At 40.2% G+C, this 17,483-nt stretch overlaps 1 protein-coding gene across 2 annotated transcripts in view; it reads left to right on the plus strand.

The window, feature by feature from the left end:
- The window catches only part of CPVL (carboxypeptidase vitellogenic like), a 118,314-nt gene that overhangs the window by 74,504 nt on the left and 26,327 nt on the right, over positions 1-17,483 (plus strand). For both annotated transcript variants that reach the window (XM_057733956.1, XM_057733957.1), the window contains exon 12: positions 15,819-16,001. In XM_057733956.1, coding sequence (XP_057589939.1) covers positions 15,819-16,001 — 183 coding nt within the window. The remainder of the gene's footprint in view (positions 1-15,818; positions 16,002-17,483) is intronic.

Here is a 17,483-nt window from a genome sequence, read left to right on the forward strand (position 1 = left end):
TTTACCACCTAAAATGTTAAAAGAGAAAAAAAATTCTCATCTTAATAGATGCAGAAAACTAGATTTGATAAAATTAAAACCTGTTTAGGATAAAAATGTTTAGCAAACTAGGAATATTACTATCTGTATTAGTTTCTTATGCTTGCTATAACGAATTACCACAAACTTGATGGTGTAAGCTACAGAAATTTATTTTTTCATAGTGTTGGAGGTTAGAAATCTGAAGTCGCTTTCACTGGGCTGAAACCAAGGTGTCAGTAAGGTGGCTCTAATGGGGTAGTCCATTCCAGATTCTGGTGGCTGTTGGCATTCCTTGGCTTGTGGCCATATCATTCCAATGTCTGTCCCAGTGGTCATATTGCCTTCTCCTCTTCTGTGGTCAAATATTCTTCTGCCTCCCTCTATACATGAGATTGCATTCAGGGACATAGGAATGCAAGTCAAAGCCACAATGAGGTATCACCTCACACCAATCAGAATGGCCATCATCACAAAGTCTGGAAACCACAAATGTTGGAGAGGGTGTGGAGAAAAGGGAACTCTCCTGCACTGTTGGTGGGAATGTAAGTTGGTACAGCCACTATGGAAAACAATTTGGAGGTTCCTTAAAAAACTACAAATAGAACTACCATATGATCCAGTAATCCCACTCCTGGGCATATATCCAAAGAAAACCATAATCCCAAAAGAAACATGAACCATAATGTTTATTGCAGCACTATTTACAATAGCCAGGACATGGAAGCAACCTAAATGCCCATCAACAAATGAATGGATACAGAAGATGTGGCATATATATACAATGGAATATTACTCAGCTATAAAAAGGGATGAGATGGAGCTATATGTCATGAGGTGGATAGAACTACAGTCTGTCATACAGAGTGAAGTAAGTCAGAAAGAGAAAGACAAATATTGTATGCTAACTCACATATACGGAATCTAAAAATGGTACTGATGAACTCAGTGACAAGAACAAGGACGCAGATACAGAGAATGGACTGGAGAACTCGAGGTTTGGGAGGGGGCGGGGAGTGAAGGGGAAGCTGAGACGAAGCGAGAGAGTAGCACAGACATATATATACTACCAACTGTAAAATAGATAGCCAGTGGGAAGTTGTTGTTTAACAAAGGGAGTCCAACTCGAGGATGGAAGATGCCTTAGAGGACTGGGGCAGGGAGGGTGGGGGGGACTCGAGGCGGGGGGAGTCAAGGAAGGGAGGGAATATGGGGATATGTGTATAAAAACAGATGATTGAACCTGGTGTACCCCCCAAAAAAAAAATAAATAAAAAAATAAAAAAAAAAAGCTTCTTAATCATGGCCCGCTCCGCCCCTGCTGATTTAGTTGCCTAGTATAGCAACTAGCACATAGCAGTGTGCAATAAAATTGGAAGAAAGTAAGGAGGGTTGGAAGGAAGGAAAGGAGGGGGGAAAGGACGGAATGACAGAAAGAAGACAGCTGATCTGTCCATTTACATCATAAGCTGTCTTCATAATAAACTTATTTCAATGTCAGTAAGTGCAAATAATTCACCACTCTCATTACTACTGATTATGTTATGTATGTTATGTTCCTTCATCTTTTAAGCAGCATTTTTTACAAAACAAAAACAAATAGTCTTATAGAGTTCTAGGGTGCCTGGAGGGCTTGGAATTCATGCAAAACAGATTTAATTAAAAAATAAAAGTAAAAATAAAATAGTCTCATACATTGATTGTAAGATGCATCCTGCTTTTCAAAGTAATGAAATGCAATAGGGGATAGATAGATAGATGAAAGATAGATAGATAGATAGATAGATAGATAGATAGATAGATAATAGATAGATAGACAAATTGATAGGGATAGGGCATCTCTAAAATCTAGGAGCCCATACCCCGTAATAGCTATTGGCTTTGAATCCCTTGCTCTTTGTAGAAGTCCCCTGGTCCTTAGTACTTTCTGATAAAGAAGTTGCATTGTTCTTATGAAGATTCTTGCTAAAGATTCAGAATGTTTTCAACCTCTATTTCTCTGTTTGGTTACAGCTCTTGCCTTCTTGAAAATATATGAGCTATATTTTCAAAGACTAAGAATACATGAGAGAGAGAATGAGTGTGTGTGTATGTGTGTGTGTGGTGTACTTCCTATATGAAACCATTATTTCAAAAAAAACAAAAAACAGACGCTACAGCTCTATACATAGAGGCCATTTGGATCCAAAGCAAAACATTGCCCTTGGATTGAGGTTGCCCTTGTTGCTAAGCTGTCTGGAAGGCCACTGCAGTTTTAAGGGTACCATCTCCAAAGGCCAATACCTCTGTATGCTTTTGCTTTTAAAGATTAAATTGCCCTTAGGTAGGGCTTAGTTTGCTGTGTTTAAAAGTTCATCTAGTCAGGAAATTGTAAATATAAAGTTACATTTCCCTGTCACTTATCATTCTGCAGCTCATTAAGTTTCAGCTAATTGCATCTTCAGAATTCAGGATCTTAATGTTTCTCAGCTTTACCACCAGACTGAAATCTTAACACCCAGGTCGTTAGAGTTTTATTTACTTATCCTAGGCTATCAAAAGATCTTCCTTTAGACACGAGCAATTCCTGGTTAATGGATGTGACTTAGAAGTTTGAAAGGTAAATATTTCTAGTAAATCTGACTCATTTTAGCCGTCATTTTAATTGCTTGTGGCGTTTTCCTTAATAACATCTTCTGATGGCAAAATGTCAATGGTAATAGTGTCAGGAAACTAGATTTGATAAATGTCTAGCATACCAAAAAAATTTAACACTTAAATGGGCCCGATTCTTCAACTGCTAAGCTGAGCTCTGAGCTTCCATCAAACCATGATGGGAAAAGTCTGGCTTTGTTGACCATAAGCGGTTGTAATCACTTTTCTTACAAACACTTTGAAGACTTGAAAGAGAATGCCAGTACCATTCCATGAAAAACTTCTGCGAGGAGGGAGTAGTTTTTAGGGAAGCCTAACAGAAGAGAGGGAAGCTAATCCTGGGACAGTTGTTTTATGTAATCATACTATCTATAAGCAGTCATAACTTTGCAGGCAAATAAAAATAGTGTGCATTTGAAAATCAGTTATACTGCAGAGTTCCTTGTGAATTACTTTTATCTGTTTAGTTATAATCCAAGTGCAAGAGTAGCATTAATTTTTTTAATAAGGCATGTGTCTTCTGGGCTTCTTTGATTTTTAAGCATTTCAGTGAATAAAGGGAAAAAAGAATACCCATAAGTTATTAAACAGACTTTGATTCTACCCGAACTTGCCACGCTATTGACACCTTTTCTTGTTTGTCCTTTAAACTGATGTTGGGATGAAATACTAAAATGAGAACCAGCATATTTTTTAATTTACTCTTATTTATTTATTTAAGCCATTTGATAAAATATTCTGCTGTGTGAATTGGTTTATTTTAAATTGCTTTGCTTAGTGAGCATGTCATCATTTTGCCAGGGCTTTATTTTGCTGTTGCTTGAAGGTACCTCATGCTCAAAATATGAGAAGGTACATTTATGATTTATGGCAACATAAAAGTAGAATTTAATCTAGAGCCACCCAAATATAGCAGAGTGAGGGTGGTACAAGAAGAAAGGTATTAAGTGGTGATACCATTTTTTATGTAGATTCCAGGGACCTAAAAATCAACATGCTAAGAAATGCACATTTAAATCCAGTTGCTGTAAAATCCAGCTGTTATGAAACACAGGCAATTACATCAGTTGACTTTACTTTGAAAAGATAAATATGGAAAGAGTGAGAGGGGTATTGCTTTCTGGATACAATGAGGACTATCTCTTGTGCAATAAATGTCACCATGCTGGAGTAGCTTCTCAGTCTTTATTTCTTATGTCTTAGTATAACAGGAGAAGTTACAAAATGATGACAACACATGTTCTAAAATATTGGACCATTGGAAACCAGTGGTCTTCAAAGCGATGTGTGCCCATCACCATCCTCTACGGTGTGGGAGGAAAATAGTGTCCATTGATATTTTATTTTTTAAAAAAAGGAAGGTAAGAAATAAGCTTTACTAATGTTTAATGGATAGATTGGCACTAGGACTCTTATCTGCTCTCTGTGGGAGTCACAGCAGATGCTACAGAGCCAGGATGCAGAGCCAAGGTTTGGGTTTGGGTTTGGCTTGGGTTTTTCTAATCCTAGTCATTGTCACCACCATCATCACTCAGGTCTGTTTGCTGCAGGATCTGACCCCAGGCCCAGTGCTCTTTGCACTATAGCTTCCTCTCCTTCCATCTGAACGTGGATGACTTAATTCAGTGGCTGTTGATCCTGGCCTTTTGGTCCAGTAAGGAAAGCAGCATTCGCATACTTCCCACTGCCTGAGGAAGCCACAATCGCAACCTCTAGGGCTCTTCCTAGGGGCTTTTCACCGCTGGATTTGCCTGGCCTGCATTGTAGATGTTGTCCAGACATGCCCCCACCATGGGACAGCCTGTGCCACCTACTTGCTTATTATGAGCAGCTCCCAAGAGTTGTCACTGGATAACGGTCAGCAGCGCAGCACAGGCTTCCTGTGCCAGATGATGTGTGGCAGAATGAAAGCCAGAAGAACCTTCAACCAAGCTTTTGAAAGAAAAGCTCTGGGCAGGAGCCTTTGACCTCCTCTGTCTTGGTTTTCCTCACCTTGTGCTCCCTTCACTCTGCATATTCATGTCTGTTTCTTCAGCCTCCCGACAGCCCCCCATTTGTTATAGTGATTTATGCCATCCTTTTGAGACCGTTTGACATTCTCTAGGAAGAAAAGCAAAAAGGATGCTATCCTTACCAAACAAAGAGGAGTTGTGTTTTGGGGAGGAAAAACAAAACATCAAAAAAAAACCTAATTGCAAAGTAATGAGGTGACCTTGATGAATATCCCCATTGAGAGTATAGGGTAGAGAATCTTGGAACCTGGTTGATACCAGGTTTCCCCATGTAGATGAAAACATGAAGAGCACAGAGCATCAGTTAGACTTTTTTTTTTTTTTTTTTTTTAATTTCTTGGTAAAGAAAAGTGAGCTGTACAACCACGTACTTGCCTTCTTTTGTGAGATCAGCCTGGTTGGAAACTTTTCACTGACTTTGCTACTCACCTGGAGATTGATAACAACAGGTAGGAATTAGACTTGTAGAAGTGACTTTTCTGGCTCTTTGGGTGAGGGCCTACTTACTGTCACTCTAGTCCTACCCTAAGAGAAAGGCAAAGTAATCTTCATCCACAGAGAACTAGAATTTTCTCAAGCTGGAAGGCAAGTTTGTTATGCGAGAAGTGGGTCGACTCGTCTCAAAGGCCAGCCCGAATCCAAAGTGAGCTGCACCTTGCTGCTTGCTGAGTACTCTACGGCCTCTCTAAGGCCTCCCTTCCCACTGTTTATATTCCTTTGAGAGTTTCCAAGCACCACTAAACTGAAGCTTTTTGCAGATGGCTTAGGATTTCTCCTGCCACGAGACCCCTCTGCTTTCAGCTGGCCCTCGGGATAACTTTAGTAGGGAGGTCATTCACTGTCCTGCCTGGGCAGAAGAGGCAGTAGGGCAGCAGTGACACTGTTTAGTGGCAGGGGCTCAGCTTTCCTGTTTTTTCACCCTCAAAATCCTTGGCGAACTCATTTGATTTTATGGCAATACTATTGTTTTTTGAACTTGAGTGATGGTGATAATGTTGGGGAACGGGGAGCTGGCAGGGGGACTTGATGGCAAGGGGTTTTCCTGCAGCTCCTACCTATTTCTGCTGTAATGATTGAGACTATAGGAGCATCTTCCACACCTCCATAGGTGGAAATTCTTTCTGATGTGCTTAATCCAGCATCATGAACTGCAGATCGCTCCTGTAAGAGTGGCTGTGCTTGGAAGTTACTGCTGTCATTTTGGCAACTGTTGACAAAGGGACCAGTTTTCTTTGCAGGACATACCTAACCCAAGGTATGCGGCTGCTGTCCAATAGAAATATAATGCAAGCCCCATATGGAATTTTAAATTTTCTAGAAGGCACATTAAAAATATCAAAAGAAACAGGTGAAATTAATTTTAATAACATTTTCTTTAATCCATTGTATCCAAAATGTTATCATACCAGCATTTAATCAATATTAAGAAATTATTGAGATGTTATACATTCTTTTCTGTGTATTAAGTCTTCACAATCTTAGAGCACATCTCAATTTCAAGTGCTCAGTGGCCATGTGTGGCTAGTGGCCACTGTATTGATGAGTGTGAGTCAATTCCTATAGACTTAACTATTATAAATTATAGCATTTCTTGTTTGCTTTTGGGGGCTGTTTCTTGTTGGTCAGGTTTATGTACAAATGTATACTTGTTAATTAAGTACACTTAATAATGTGGAAAGAGAAAGAAATTGGTTCCTCGGCCCCTTTTAGTAGGGTGATAACATTGGCAAGCATAGGGCAGTCTTTGGAGAGGACCCTTGGTGTGACCTTGAAGCTGACATTCTGACAATGAGGGAGGACACTCCTCTCTGGAGAGACTTGTCTTGGGGAGGGGCAGGCCTGCTCCTGGAGCACTTTCAGTTCGTTAAATCCAGTTATTGAGGATGGACAGTAGGTGAGAGGTGATGGTTAGAGGTGAGGGGATAAGAAAAGAGCTATGAGAATAGACCCTGAAACAAGAAGCAGAGCAAAGGACCCCCTAGAGTGGGGCCCCAGCATTCTCCTCTTCAAATGGGAGGAAAATATTATTCTGAGTCATTATTAAAAGTCATATCAAGTGTGCTATTCTAGGTAGTTACATTTTTTCAAAGATCCCTGGGTTGGAGTGATAGCTTACTGGATTATTTTCAAGTTGTCTTTGCTTCTTGTTCAGTTCTAAAAGCAACTAAATTATTTAGAGTTAAGTTGTGAGAAAGCAGGAATAATTTTCTTTGGCAGAAAGACATTATTTGTGTAATCACTGGACACTCACTCAAACTCCTTGCCCCACTCTCATTGTTCTTTCCTCATCTTGGCAAAACCAGCTGGTAGGGGAATGGCAGGAACATGGGGTGTTTATTCTAAGTTCATTTTCCCTATTTCTTTGTCTTCCTTAAACTTGGAAGCAAAATATGTCTTCTTTGAAGAACGACTTGGTTGCAGAAGTGATTACTGTTTCATTCAATGCTTGCATTATTTTTCTGCCACAGTCTCCTCCAGGCGGGCCCTGGGGACTCAGGCTTCCTGAGTATTACAGCCCTGCATCCCTGCAAAGTCACCAGGAAGAAGTAGGGCCAAAAGTGCAAGTGATGGGGAACTGGGGCCCAGGCGTTGTCCCTGGAAGGCTAACAACTCTGCCTCCAGTAGGGAACATTGCTAAACATTATACTCCAGAGCTGAAATTGTTTTTCTTTTGCAGCTGAGCTGTTGAGAAACCCTTGGGAATTTGAGTTGGGTATTAGTGAAATTCATTCTTTTCTGTTCGAGAGAAAGTTATGGGTGGGTCATGCTAATTGCTCTAGGCAGAAAGAACTCCTGGCTATGTTGCAGTTTGTAATAGAAGAATGATAGGTAAGGCAGCCAGAAGAGGAAGTGTTGGAGGGCTGCTTTGTAGGAGTTTCATTGATTTAGCATCTGTAGGGGAAGCTTCTTTAAAAAAAAAAATTTTTTTTTTTGATTAGTGAACAGGAGAACATTCTACACTAAGACAGATAGCGGCCAACTGGGAATGCTGTGCAGCCTGGAATAGCTTAGGCTGCTGTTCAATCACTTCCCCAAACAGGAAACCACAAAATGTTAGAGATTAAGGTCACTGGATCATTGGGAAAAGAGCATAACTTTGTCTGCAAAGTATTATGATGGATTGTACATGGGCCAAAATATAAGCATAAATCTTTCGTCTAAAAATGAAACAACAAAAAATCTAGCCTTCTCACAAAAGCTCAGTTTGCTTTCCTGTTGTGCCGAGAGACCAAAGCTTCCTTCTGTGGCATTTCTGTAGTTTTCCTAATAAGTAGAGGAGTAATCGGGGATATAAAGAGAAATGCTGTGTGTTCTCTGTCAGCAACACATGTGTTTTGGTTTGGATTTTTAAAAAGTTAGAGTTTAAATCAGAAAGTGGGCCTCAGATTTATTTTCAGTCTTATGCTTTAATACAGGCAACAATGAAAATATAACAAAATGCACACATATATTTTTTGCCCCAAACTCCTTCTTTCAAGTAATTCGATTGTACAGGCACCATTAAAAGCACAGTAGTCTCTTTTCCCCTTTGAGTATCATCCCCCCACCCCCCCAAACTTAGTTGAAGTCAAAATCAGAGTTTAGAGGTTTACACCATGTGGCACCTTCGTTGAGTCAGCAGGCAAACTGGCCCGCAGGTATCCTTAGCTGACACAATTGGTTGCTTTATATCTGCCTGGAAAATATTTATCCTTCAGAAGCTTATACTATGTAAAATAAGGGTTAATCATCATCTGATTCTGTTCACTAGGTCTTTCCTAGAGGGAGGTTTTCTTGCTGAGGGAGTGAAATCCATGAAAAAACTACTGATTTATGTACATCCAGAACCTGAAATGTTTATGGTTTGAAATGTTAAAATGAGTAGATTTTAGAAAAATTTAAGTGAAACTGACTTTTTTAACCCCTCTTTTTAAGGGAAACAGTGAATGAAAGAGTAAACTTGCTTTTCTTCTTCTTCTTATTCACTGTTTTGAAAAGTTAGAAAAAGATCTGGAGTATTAGGAGGACAGGGGTCACATCTTTTCATGTCTATTCCCTTGGTGCCCAATCCTTAGGCTCACCACAAAGATTTACTGTTGAATAAATAGAAATTTCACATGAGCAGATTAAACAAACACATTCCATGTATAAGTGACACAAACTCTTTTCTCCAACTCAGACAAAAGGCCGCTTCCCTTCCATTTCAGATGGAAGTGAAACCTAGCTGCCTGTGGATCCAGGAAGGAAATGAAATAAATGATGGATTGAGACCTATTGATCTTTCTTTTCTACCCGTGACAGAGACATGGATACAGAGGAATATTTTTCTTTTCTAAGAAGAACAATAGCATAAGCATTGAATCAGTGACAAGTGCCCTTGAACCTCTGTTGGGGGGGTGGGGGAAAGACATCAGGAAGGGGTAGGACTGTGTCTTAGGGGGACAACTACTGCACAGCCTTCACTCATCATGGCCCAGTGGAAATACAGGCCTGGCGTGGTCAGACCTCTGAGTATTTAAACGAAGCCATCTAATAGCAAAAACAATACCACCATGTGGACTCGATGAATATCTCTGCAAGCTAAATGTAGCCAATTTAAAACTTTTGCACTCCACTATAGAAATTCCTTTTTCAGGTTATTCTTAATAAAGAGTAACCAAAACATTAATAACACCTTGCTCTTCAGCTTACAGGATATTTTTATAACTTGTACCCTGTTTGGTCCTCCCAAGAACTCTAGGATGTAGATACTCCACAGAGAAGAAAATGAAGGCTCAGAATGAGTATCTGACAGCTCCTAGGTCACTCAGTAGCATAGGCCTTGGGAGGCGGAGCCAGGGCTGGAGCTCAAGATTCCTGTCTGCAAGTATCATATGACTTTTGTAAGCCCCTGACATTTGTTTCATCAAATTGATGAACTTACATGAGAACTCTCGCTTCCTAAGCGTGCAGTTACATGAGAACTCTTGCTTCCTAAGAGTTATTCTAACTCTCACATCCTAAATCACAATTGTAATTCACAGGTAAAATCTCATTTGGGAATTGTGGATCTATTTGAATAGCTATGTTGAATTATTCAAATATAGTGATAATAATAATAGCCAGTGTTAACTGAACACTTAGTATGTGCCTGGGATACAGAGAGCTTTGTATACATTATGTTATGTAATTCTCCCAATGACCCTCTCTCATATATGTTTCTCTTCTACCCATTTTACAGATGAGGAAATTGAGCTCTAGACAGGCTAAGTAGCTTAAGATAATTTTGCTAGTAAGTGGCAGAGCCAGGTTCAAACCCAGCCAAGAGCCTGTGGTCTTAACTATAAACATGTATCCTTCATTTCAAAGAGTCATGCTTACATTTAAGTTTGCTCCTTGCATGTGTAATTACAAATAGAGAATAACCCACCTGTTCAGTGTATTCTCTGGGGGGTTGGTGGTAGTGACTGAGGCAGTGTGGAAGAGGGGTTAGAAGCACACACTTTGGACTCAGGCAGATCTGAACTTGAATCTCTGTTGCTAGTTGGCTCACCTCCCTGCACCTCTGTCCCTTTGTTCCTAAAATGGGATAAATAACACCTGCCTTCTGGGGGTGTTGTGAAATCAAGGATGTACAATGCTTAGCACAGTTCCTGCAACATAACAAGAAGAATGAGAGAGTTCTGCTGTTATTCCAAAATGTCCTTTTAAAAGCTATACTCTTAACCATACTTTTCTAGCATTTAAGTATGGGGAAATTTCTTGGGGTGCTTCAAAATTAGAAGTTCCTTTTAAAGGGTAATTTATAGACTTATGGCTCTGACTACCAAAAAAAAAGATGCTGAGACACCATGCCCAATGTATGTAAAATTAGTAATGAAAGGCATGTTATTTCATGCATTTGAGGACATAGAGTTCAGGTTTACCCTGGCTGGACTCCCTCCTACCATTGGCCTTTGTCTGAAAGAGTGAGATTGGCAACCAAGTATTTAACAAGGAAAGACCATCCACATATTTTGGAGGTTTATTCTAGAAGAAGTGCTTTATTGAGTCCGTCTTGCAAGTCATTAATGAGATTATCAACCTACTTGAAAAGGAGGAGGACTATATTTACCTAACTCCCCCGATTTGTATCCAGTGCTGTGCTTAGAACTCTGTTTATATTTTCTCATGAATTCTCACTACAGTGAGATGTAGGTCTTACATCTACATGTCCAGAAAAGGCAACCACAGCTCATGGAGGTTAAGCCATGTGTCCAGGAATTCCCAGTTACTGCATGCTGGGGATGTGAGGCACTGGTCCAATGGTGTATGAATTTGGATTTCATGGTTTTAGCAACAGCAGCAACTCTGGTTACTTGAAGCATGAAAAGAACTGATCAGAAGACAGGATAGGTCACAGAATTCATGAACAAACTGAAGAACTGGAGTAAGGAAAGACATGGACCAGGGAAAACTCTGGGGATCTAGGTAGCAAAACTAATGGGCAGACTCATCAGGTAACCCTGTGTCATTCTGCCCACAATCCGAATTCTAGGGAAAGAGCATTTGTGTACCCTAGCTTAGGTCACGTGCTCATCCCTTGCATAGAAGAGGAAGGACACTGACTGACGGCCTCTGCTAGGGCGGGAGTGGGAATACAGTTACCAGGGAAAGGGAGAGTGGGCCTGGGCAAGACAAAATGGCAGACAATCACTACACAGAATTACAGAACGCCTTTAAAGAGCACAACTGACTACACTCTCTAAGTGTCGTTACATCTTACGGGGTGTCAGGCACTGTGCAAAGGCTGTGGGTGGAGTGAGGGCTAAGAGAGCTCCGTGCTTCAGCAGTTGATGCTGTTCCACAGCTGCTGAATCAAGGCCACTCCCTACAACAGAAGTGAGGCATCTGTCGCCAGCTGAGTAATGTGCTTGCACACATCCTGGTCCGTAGAGCCAAAGTGAGAAATGACAGAGATGTCCCCAGAGTTGGAGAAACAAATGAGATTGTTTCTGAACTGGAGATGCCTCTTTCACCACCAACTATCTGTTTCCTAAGGCTTGGAGTAGCACTAAACACGTGGCTGTGGGGAGTCAGTAAATGCTTGTCGGTTTGCAGGAATTTAGCTTCTTTCTTAAGGCGTTCTAGGAAGAAGTTTGAAAGTCTGGTATCTAGGATGCATTCTGGCACCTTGCTATGTCACGATTTCCTTTATAGTAACGGGGAGGGGGGCCTTGTAATACTTCTCATTCCCACCCTGTGAAGCTGGATGAGAATAAAGCCATGTATACATGAAAGCACTTTGAAAAGTAAAGAACATACTCATCTTTTCCTTTGGAAAAAATAAAAAAGAGAGAGAGATGCTCGTAATCCAAATCACCTAGTGCCATCTCTTGTAAATGCTTGAATTCTGGAATGAGTTTTTAAGATATCTATGATTGAACTAAAGTGACAACTGTTTACCTAGTTGTCATGAAAAAAACTGAGAGCTGGTAATATTTGAGTTAGCACAGATTATTCCTCAATAAAGACCCATCTTTTGCCAAACTGAGGTACCCAACCTCTTAGTGTTATTGTTCTTTTTATTATTTTTTCGTTCTGAAACATCCTGACCACGTATACCCAAAAAACCTAGAAAATAGTCAAGTTAAAACAAATCGCCCATACTCTGACTACCTTAACTGCTGGTATTTTGATATATTCTTTTCCCAAGACTGAAGCATCTTTTTAAAATATAGTAATTTTAGAGCATGAACAATGGGATCATAGTTTTTCATTGATTTTTTTCATTGATTTTTTAATAAGTATTTTTCCATGTCTTCTTCCATGAAATTACATCACCAGTTTCAACAAACTAACCAGTCAGGCCCCTAAGTAGTAAAAGAAAAGAAAATTCTCTAAAAGAAGTGCCTCTGCTCTTTGAGTCCTCACAAGTGACCAGAAAGGAAAGTGAGGACACTGGGTGTTCCGGGGTGCTGCCTGGTGTGTCCCTGGAAACCTACCGCAACCAGTGCTTTCCCTGCGCCTTGTTTTCTTAGTCGCTCCTGACAAGAGAAGCATAGCTGCATTCATTTCTATCTGCTCCTCTTTGTCTTTAGACCCTGTTGCTTAAAATACCAGCAAGCCTCAGGGGAAGGTTTGCCCCAGACTGTCCAAGCTTTAGCCTGCTGGCCCTGCATCCTGGGAAACTCCTCCGGCCAGGGCAAACTGGGACAGCGGATCACCGCAACAGGAAGAAGTGGGCGAATGTGTGCAGATCCTTCATAAGTGGCCAACCCGTTGGGGCTTAAGTCTTGTCCTGGAACTTCCCCGACTCTCAGGATGTGGGTGGCCAACACATTCTCTCCGGCTTCAGGACCACCCGCCCCTGCCACACACCCACCTGGCTTCTCAGCTCACTGTCACCGGATCTTGGGATATCTCACCTCCTCACCCAGCCCTGGAGGCACCCAACTGGGATATTCCTGTGGGGGCTGAAGAGAGTAAATGTGACATTTAGATAAAAATAGAAGCTCTGGAATTCTTATATTTAAGGCAGCCTTAAAAGCCAGCTCTAAAATCGCTTCGCTTGATCATTAATCCGATTTCTTTTTCTGTTGCATTTGACTTATGTGCCCTTTAGTAGTTAAAAATGTCTTCCTTGCTTTGCAAAGGAAGGACTTCCATTTGCCCTCAAAAGTAGGCCCTCTGCACATCACAAGCACAAAATCATGCAGTCCAGCCCTTCACCGCCTCATTCTGGAGGATCAGTACTCTTCTTTATGATGAGTCCAGAAAAACAAGGGAAATGGCTCAGAAATGGACTTTGTTTCAATTCAGTTCAACAAACATGTACCCTCATACTGTGCATATCAGCCCGTTTTTGCTATAACCTCTGGATTTTGGTATCATCCCTCAAAGATGAAAATTCAAATTGATTTCAAAGTATCCTGATGATAGTAAGGTAGCAAGCGACACTCAAGTGCAAGCTTCACAGAGTGGCCACAAAGAGGAAAAACGGCTACTTACACTTGAGTGTGTGCTAGTTAATCAGCATCTTTTCATTGAATTCTAGAAGAAGGAGAATTACTTTATAGATGATTATCTTTGTTAATCAGCTATAATCAGGCCTTCCTAGAATGGTGAAGTATTTAAGCCTTGTTTGCTGGTACAGATCATATGTAATTGTTTCCATACTGTTGGCAAAACAGCTGTAGGAGTTTTGCATGGGCCATAAGTACTCAAGGTCTTTGAGGCAATTTCTTTGCATAAACAATGCAAATTTTTATTGCTATAGTTGAGTTGAGTTTTTTTAAAGAGGCTTTAAATCCATCAGGATTTTTTTAAGGGGGTGTTCTTCATAGGAGAGCGGAGGTGGTGATGGAGGCTGAGTAACATGAAAGACCCTGTGTTCCTATAGGGGAGGCCCAGGGCTCTTTCATCTTAAGCTGAATCCTGGCCCACTGCTGCTTGAGGATTTGGAGTGTGTAAAAGTCCTGGGCTTTTTAATTATGTGTAAGCCTTTTAAGAAGCCTATACCAGGAAGGCAGAGATGGAAACACATGCAGTGAAACATTTTATATCCAGTTTGAGGATTCAACAAAAGGTCTTCACTTGAGTCAAACCAGAGCTTCCAAATAATTCAGAGGTAGCATGGAGTTGAAGAGAATCTCTTTGTTGGTGGTAGAGTGACAATAACTTATGAGAATCAATGACTGCAAAAAATAGCCTAAGTAAGGAGAGTAGAAAACAAAGGGGAAAATTACTCAGATTTCCACCACCCAAATTAATCAACTCTATTCCCTTTTTTAAAGTTTCATTCCATTATGTAAATAAGTATATCAATTTTATATATCATAATTGGGATACATATTTGGCATTCATCTTTCATATTTAACATTACGTGATAAGCATTTTCCACATTGCTTCATGATTTATTCCAACAGTTTAAATGGCTTTGCAATATCCCATAGAATTTCTGTACCATGGTTATTTAACAACTCACTAATATGGAACTTTTAGGCTGTGTTCAAGTTTGTCATTATAAAGTTTCAATTAATATTGTTAAATAATTTTTTTTATTTCTTTGGGCTTATTTTCATAGAATTTATTCCACAAACTGGAATTACTGGGACAAAGTCTCAACATTATAAAGTCTTTGCATTAAAAAGAGACGGTTGCTTTCCTGAAGAGTAATGCCATTTTACACTGTCCCCAGTAGCTTCACAACTTCAGCAGCATTGGGTATTATCTGAATTCTTGTTCAAGCAAATTGAAAGTTGTTTGGGCAGAAAAGATAAAGAGTTCCCTCAGGGGACTTCCCTGGCGGTCCTGTGGTTAGGACTCTGCACTTCCACTGCAGGGGCCAAGGGTTCCATCCCTTGCCCAGGAACTAAGATCCCCACAAGCCGCACAGTACAGCCAAAATAAAATAAAATAAATAAAATGGAAACACTGATCCCCAGCATTATTCCCCTTCTTGGACTTATTTAAAAAAAAAAAAAAAAAAGAGTTGCCTCAGTTTCTCCTACAGTACCCAAAAACTTGGCTAAAAAAATAAATGTGTTCTAGGCATTTTGAAGGAGATTCCTCATTGTTGACAAGAGGCTATCATATTTAAGAAAGGAGGTCTTTGGAAGTGGCATGGCAGACACGGTTGCCTCCAACATAAAACACATTTGAGGCACCTGCATCTATCTCTCTGCCTCAAAAATTTATAGTTGCCACTGAAATGTAGGAGGGAAAGCAAAATGGATTAGCAACAGCCGAGGGGATGCCCAGCTTGCCAGCAGCTGCAGGGCCTGAAAGCGAAGATAATGAAATGCAGGCTTCATGAAAATCCTAGGGTGTAGTATTCCTTTGTTCCACTGAAATGTAACCACAGTCTTTTTCCTTAACATAGCCATATATCCAAGTAAAACCTATATCGCTGGGTAATACAGCACAAATGCTTTTGCAACAAGAGAGATGAATGCGGATTCCTATGAAGAATCAAACTTTTGGAAGAATGCAATGGTTGAGACAAGGCTTGAGCTTATTTCAGGTGGTTGGTGTATGTAGCCAACTGGAAGAAAATGACCCTACTGAGCTCCTGGTTGGCCTCTCTAAGCAGTGCATCAGAGCAGCTCACATCCCCTTTTCTCTCTTGTGTGCACCATCTGTACCTAGATACATTGACCGGCCTGCCCTGATGAATCCTACATTTTATTTGCCCATGGCTCAATTTCGTTTCAGGTTCTAATCTACAATGGCCAACTAGACATCATCGTGGCAGCTCCCCTGACAGAGCGCACCTTGATGTCCATAGACTGGAAAGGATCCCACGCGTACAGGAAGGCAGAAAGAAAAGTTTGGAAGGTCCTTAAATCTGATCCTGAAGTGGCTGGTTACGTACGGCAAGTGCATAACTTCTCTCAGGTATGAAAATGCTTCCAGGTACTCAAGTTGTGGGAACAGGATGATGGGATTGAAATGAAAACCTGAATATCCATAAGGCATGGTCAGCTTTAAGCAAAGTCTTCTGTTGCCCTCCTTTCCACAGAGAAGGGTGGTCTGGGTTCATATTAAAATACAAATACTCAATGTTAAGACAAAAGTTGACAGACACAAGTGCCTGTATTATTTAAGAGATAAGGTGACAATTAAAAAGATATTTTTAAAAAGATAATAACCCAAAAAAGTGAATCATTAATGAGAGAATTGGAAACAAAAGAGAGCTTAGACAAATTACATGAGGAAGGTGCAATGTAATCTCTGGCAAACCGATAATCACATTCATATATTATACATGAAGCCCCAAGACAAAATCTCTATCTGATGCTCTAGTGTGACCTCTCCTTTAGGAATCAGGTGTTACTCTGGCCAAGCCTGTCCACTGCTCCTCCAGTTTGCAGGTCTCAGCTCCTCAAAGATGCATAGGTCTTCCTTAATATTTACAGAATGATTATACTGTTTACCTCCAGAAAGTTTTTGGAGAAATTAAGAAAGTCCCTTAGTTTTGCTTAGTCTCAAGAGGGAAAATTTATGCTACTAGACTTGATTTTATTTCCCAGTTTTTTATGTGAGGCAGCATTGGGACCTCAATTCTGCACATCCAAGTATTTGGAATTATAGCTTTCTAATGCTTGAGTTTTCCTTTAGGAAAATCCGTGCTCCAAATAGAAATCAATCAGAGGCATACTACTTTAAAAGTACTTTGCTTTGGGATTGTAAACGAGAGTTCACAAAGTATTTTATCAGGAGTCACTGGGTTTTCACATGAATTATTCATTTATGTTTAAAAAAATGATAGATCAAGTAGAAATTACAGGTATTCTAATGTGAAAAGGTACCCTTTCCTATCCTACCCTGCTCATTCTAACCCTTAAATAACATGAAATTTAACAGAAATTTAAATATTACACAAAATGTTAACTACCTTGGACAAAGGAAATAGTTGAGAGACATATTTCTGGGCTCAAGCGAAGGTAAACTTGGAAAAGTTGTAATGTTACAGTTTCTAAATCGAGACAAATTATGCCAAACTGCTGGTGGAATGGCAAACTCAGAGCAGGAACAGTGCTGGCAGTATATGTATGAGGTCTGAAAACGGGACCGGGAAGGACAGAAAGAAGAGTGTCTGTTTATGTGCAGAGAGATCTCAGGAGAAGATTGAAAGTGCCATCAGCCCCGTCTGCTTCTGTAAACTTGAGCAATCTTGAATTTGATATTGATTTGGGGAACCACAATAAATAGCTAACTCTGAAGACAGATTCCTAAATATTGAAATTTCTGGGCAAGTGGAGGCTCTTCAGTTGCAGAAAATAATCTGGACTTAATTTTTATTGTTTGTTCATCTTTTTTTAAGTAACACAAGTTATATAGCAATTCAAGTATTTTTTAAAAAGAGAAAGAAAAAAA

Source organism: Hippopotamus amphibius, chromosome 4 (assembly GCF_030028045.1).
Source record: "Hippopotamus amphibius kiboko isolate mHipAmp2 chromosome 4, mHipAmp2.hap2, whole genome shotgun sequence".
Taxonomy (NCBI): Eukaryota; Metazoa; Chordata; class Mammalia; order Artiodactyla; family Hippopotamidae; genus Hippopotamus; species Hippopotamus amphibius.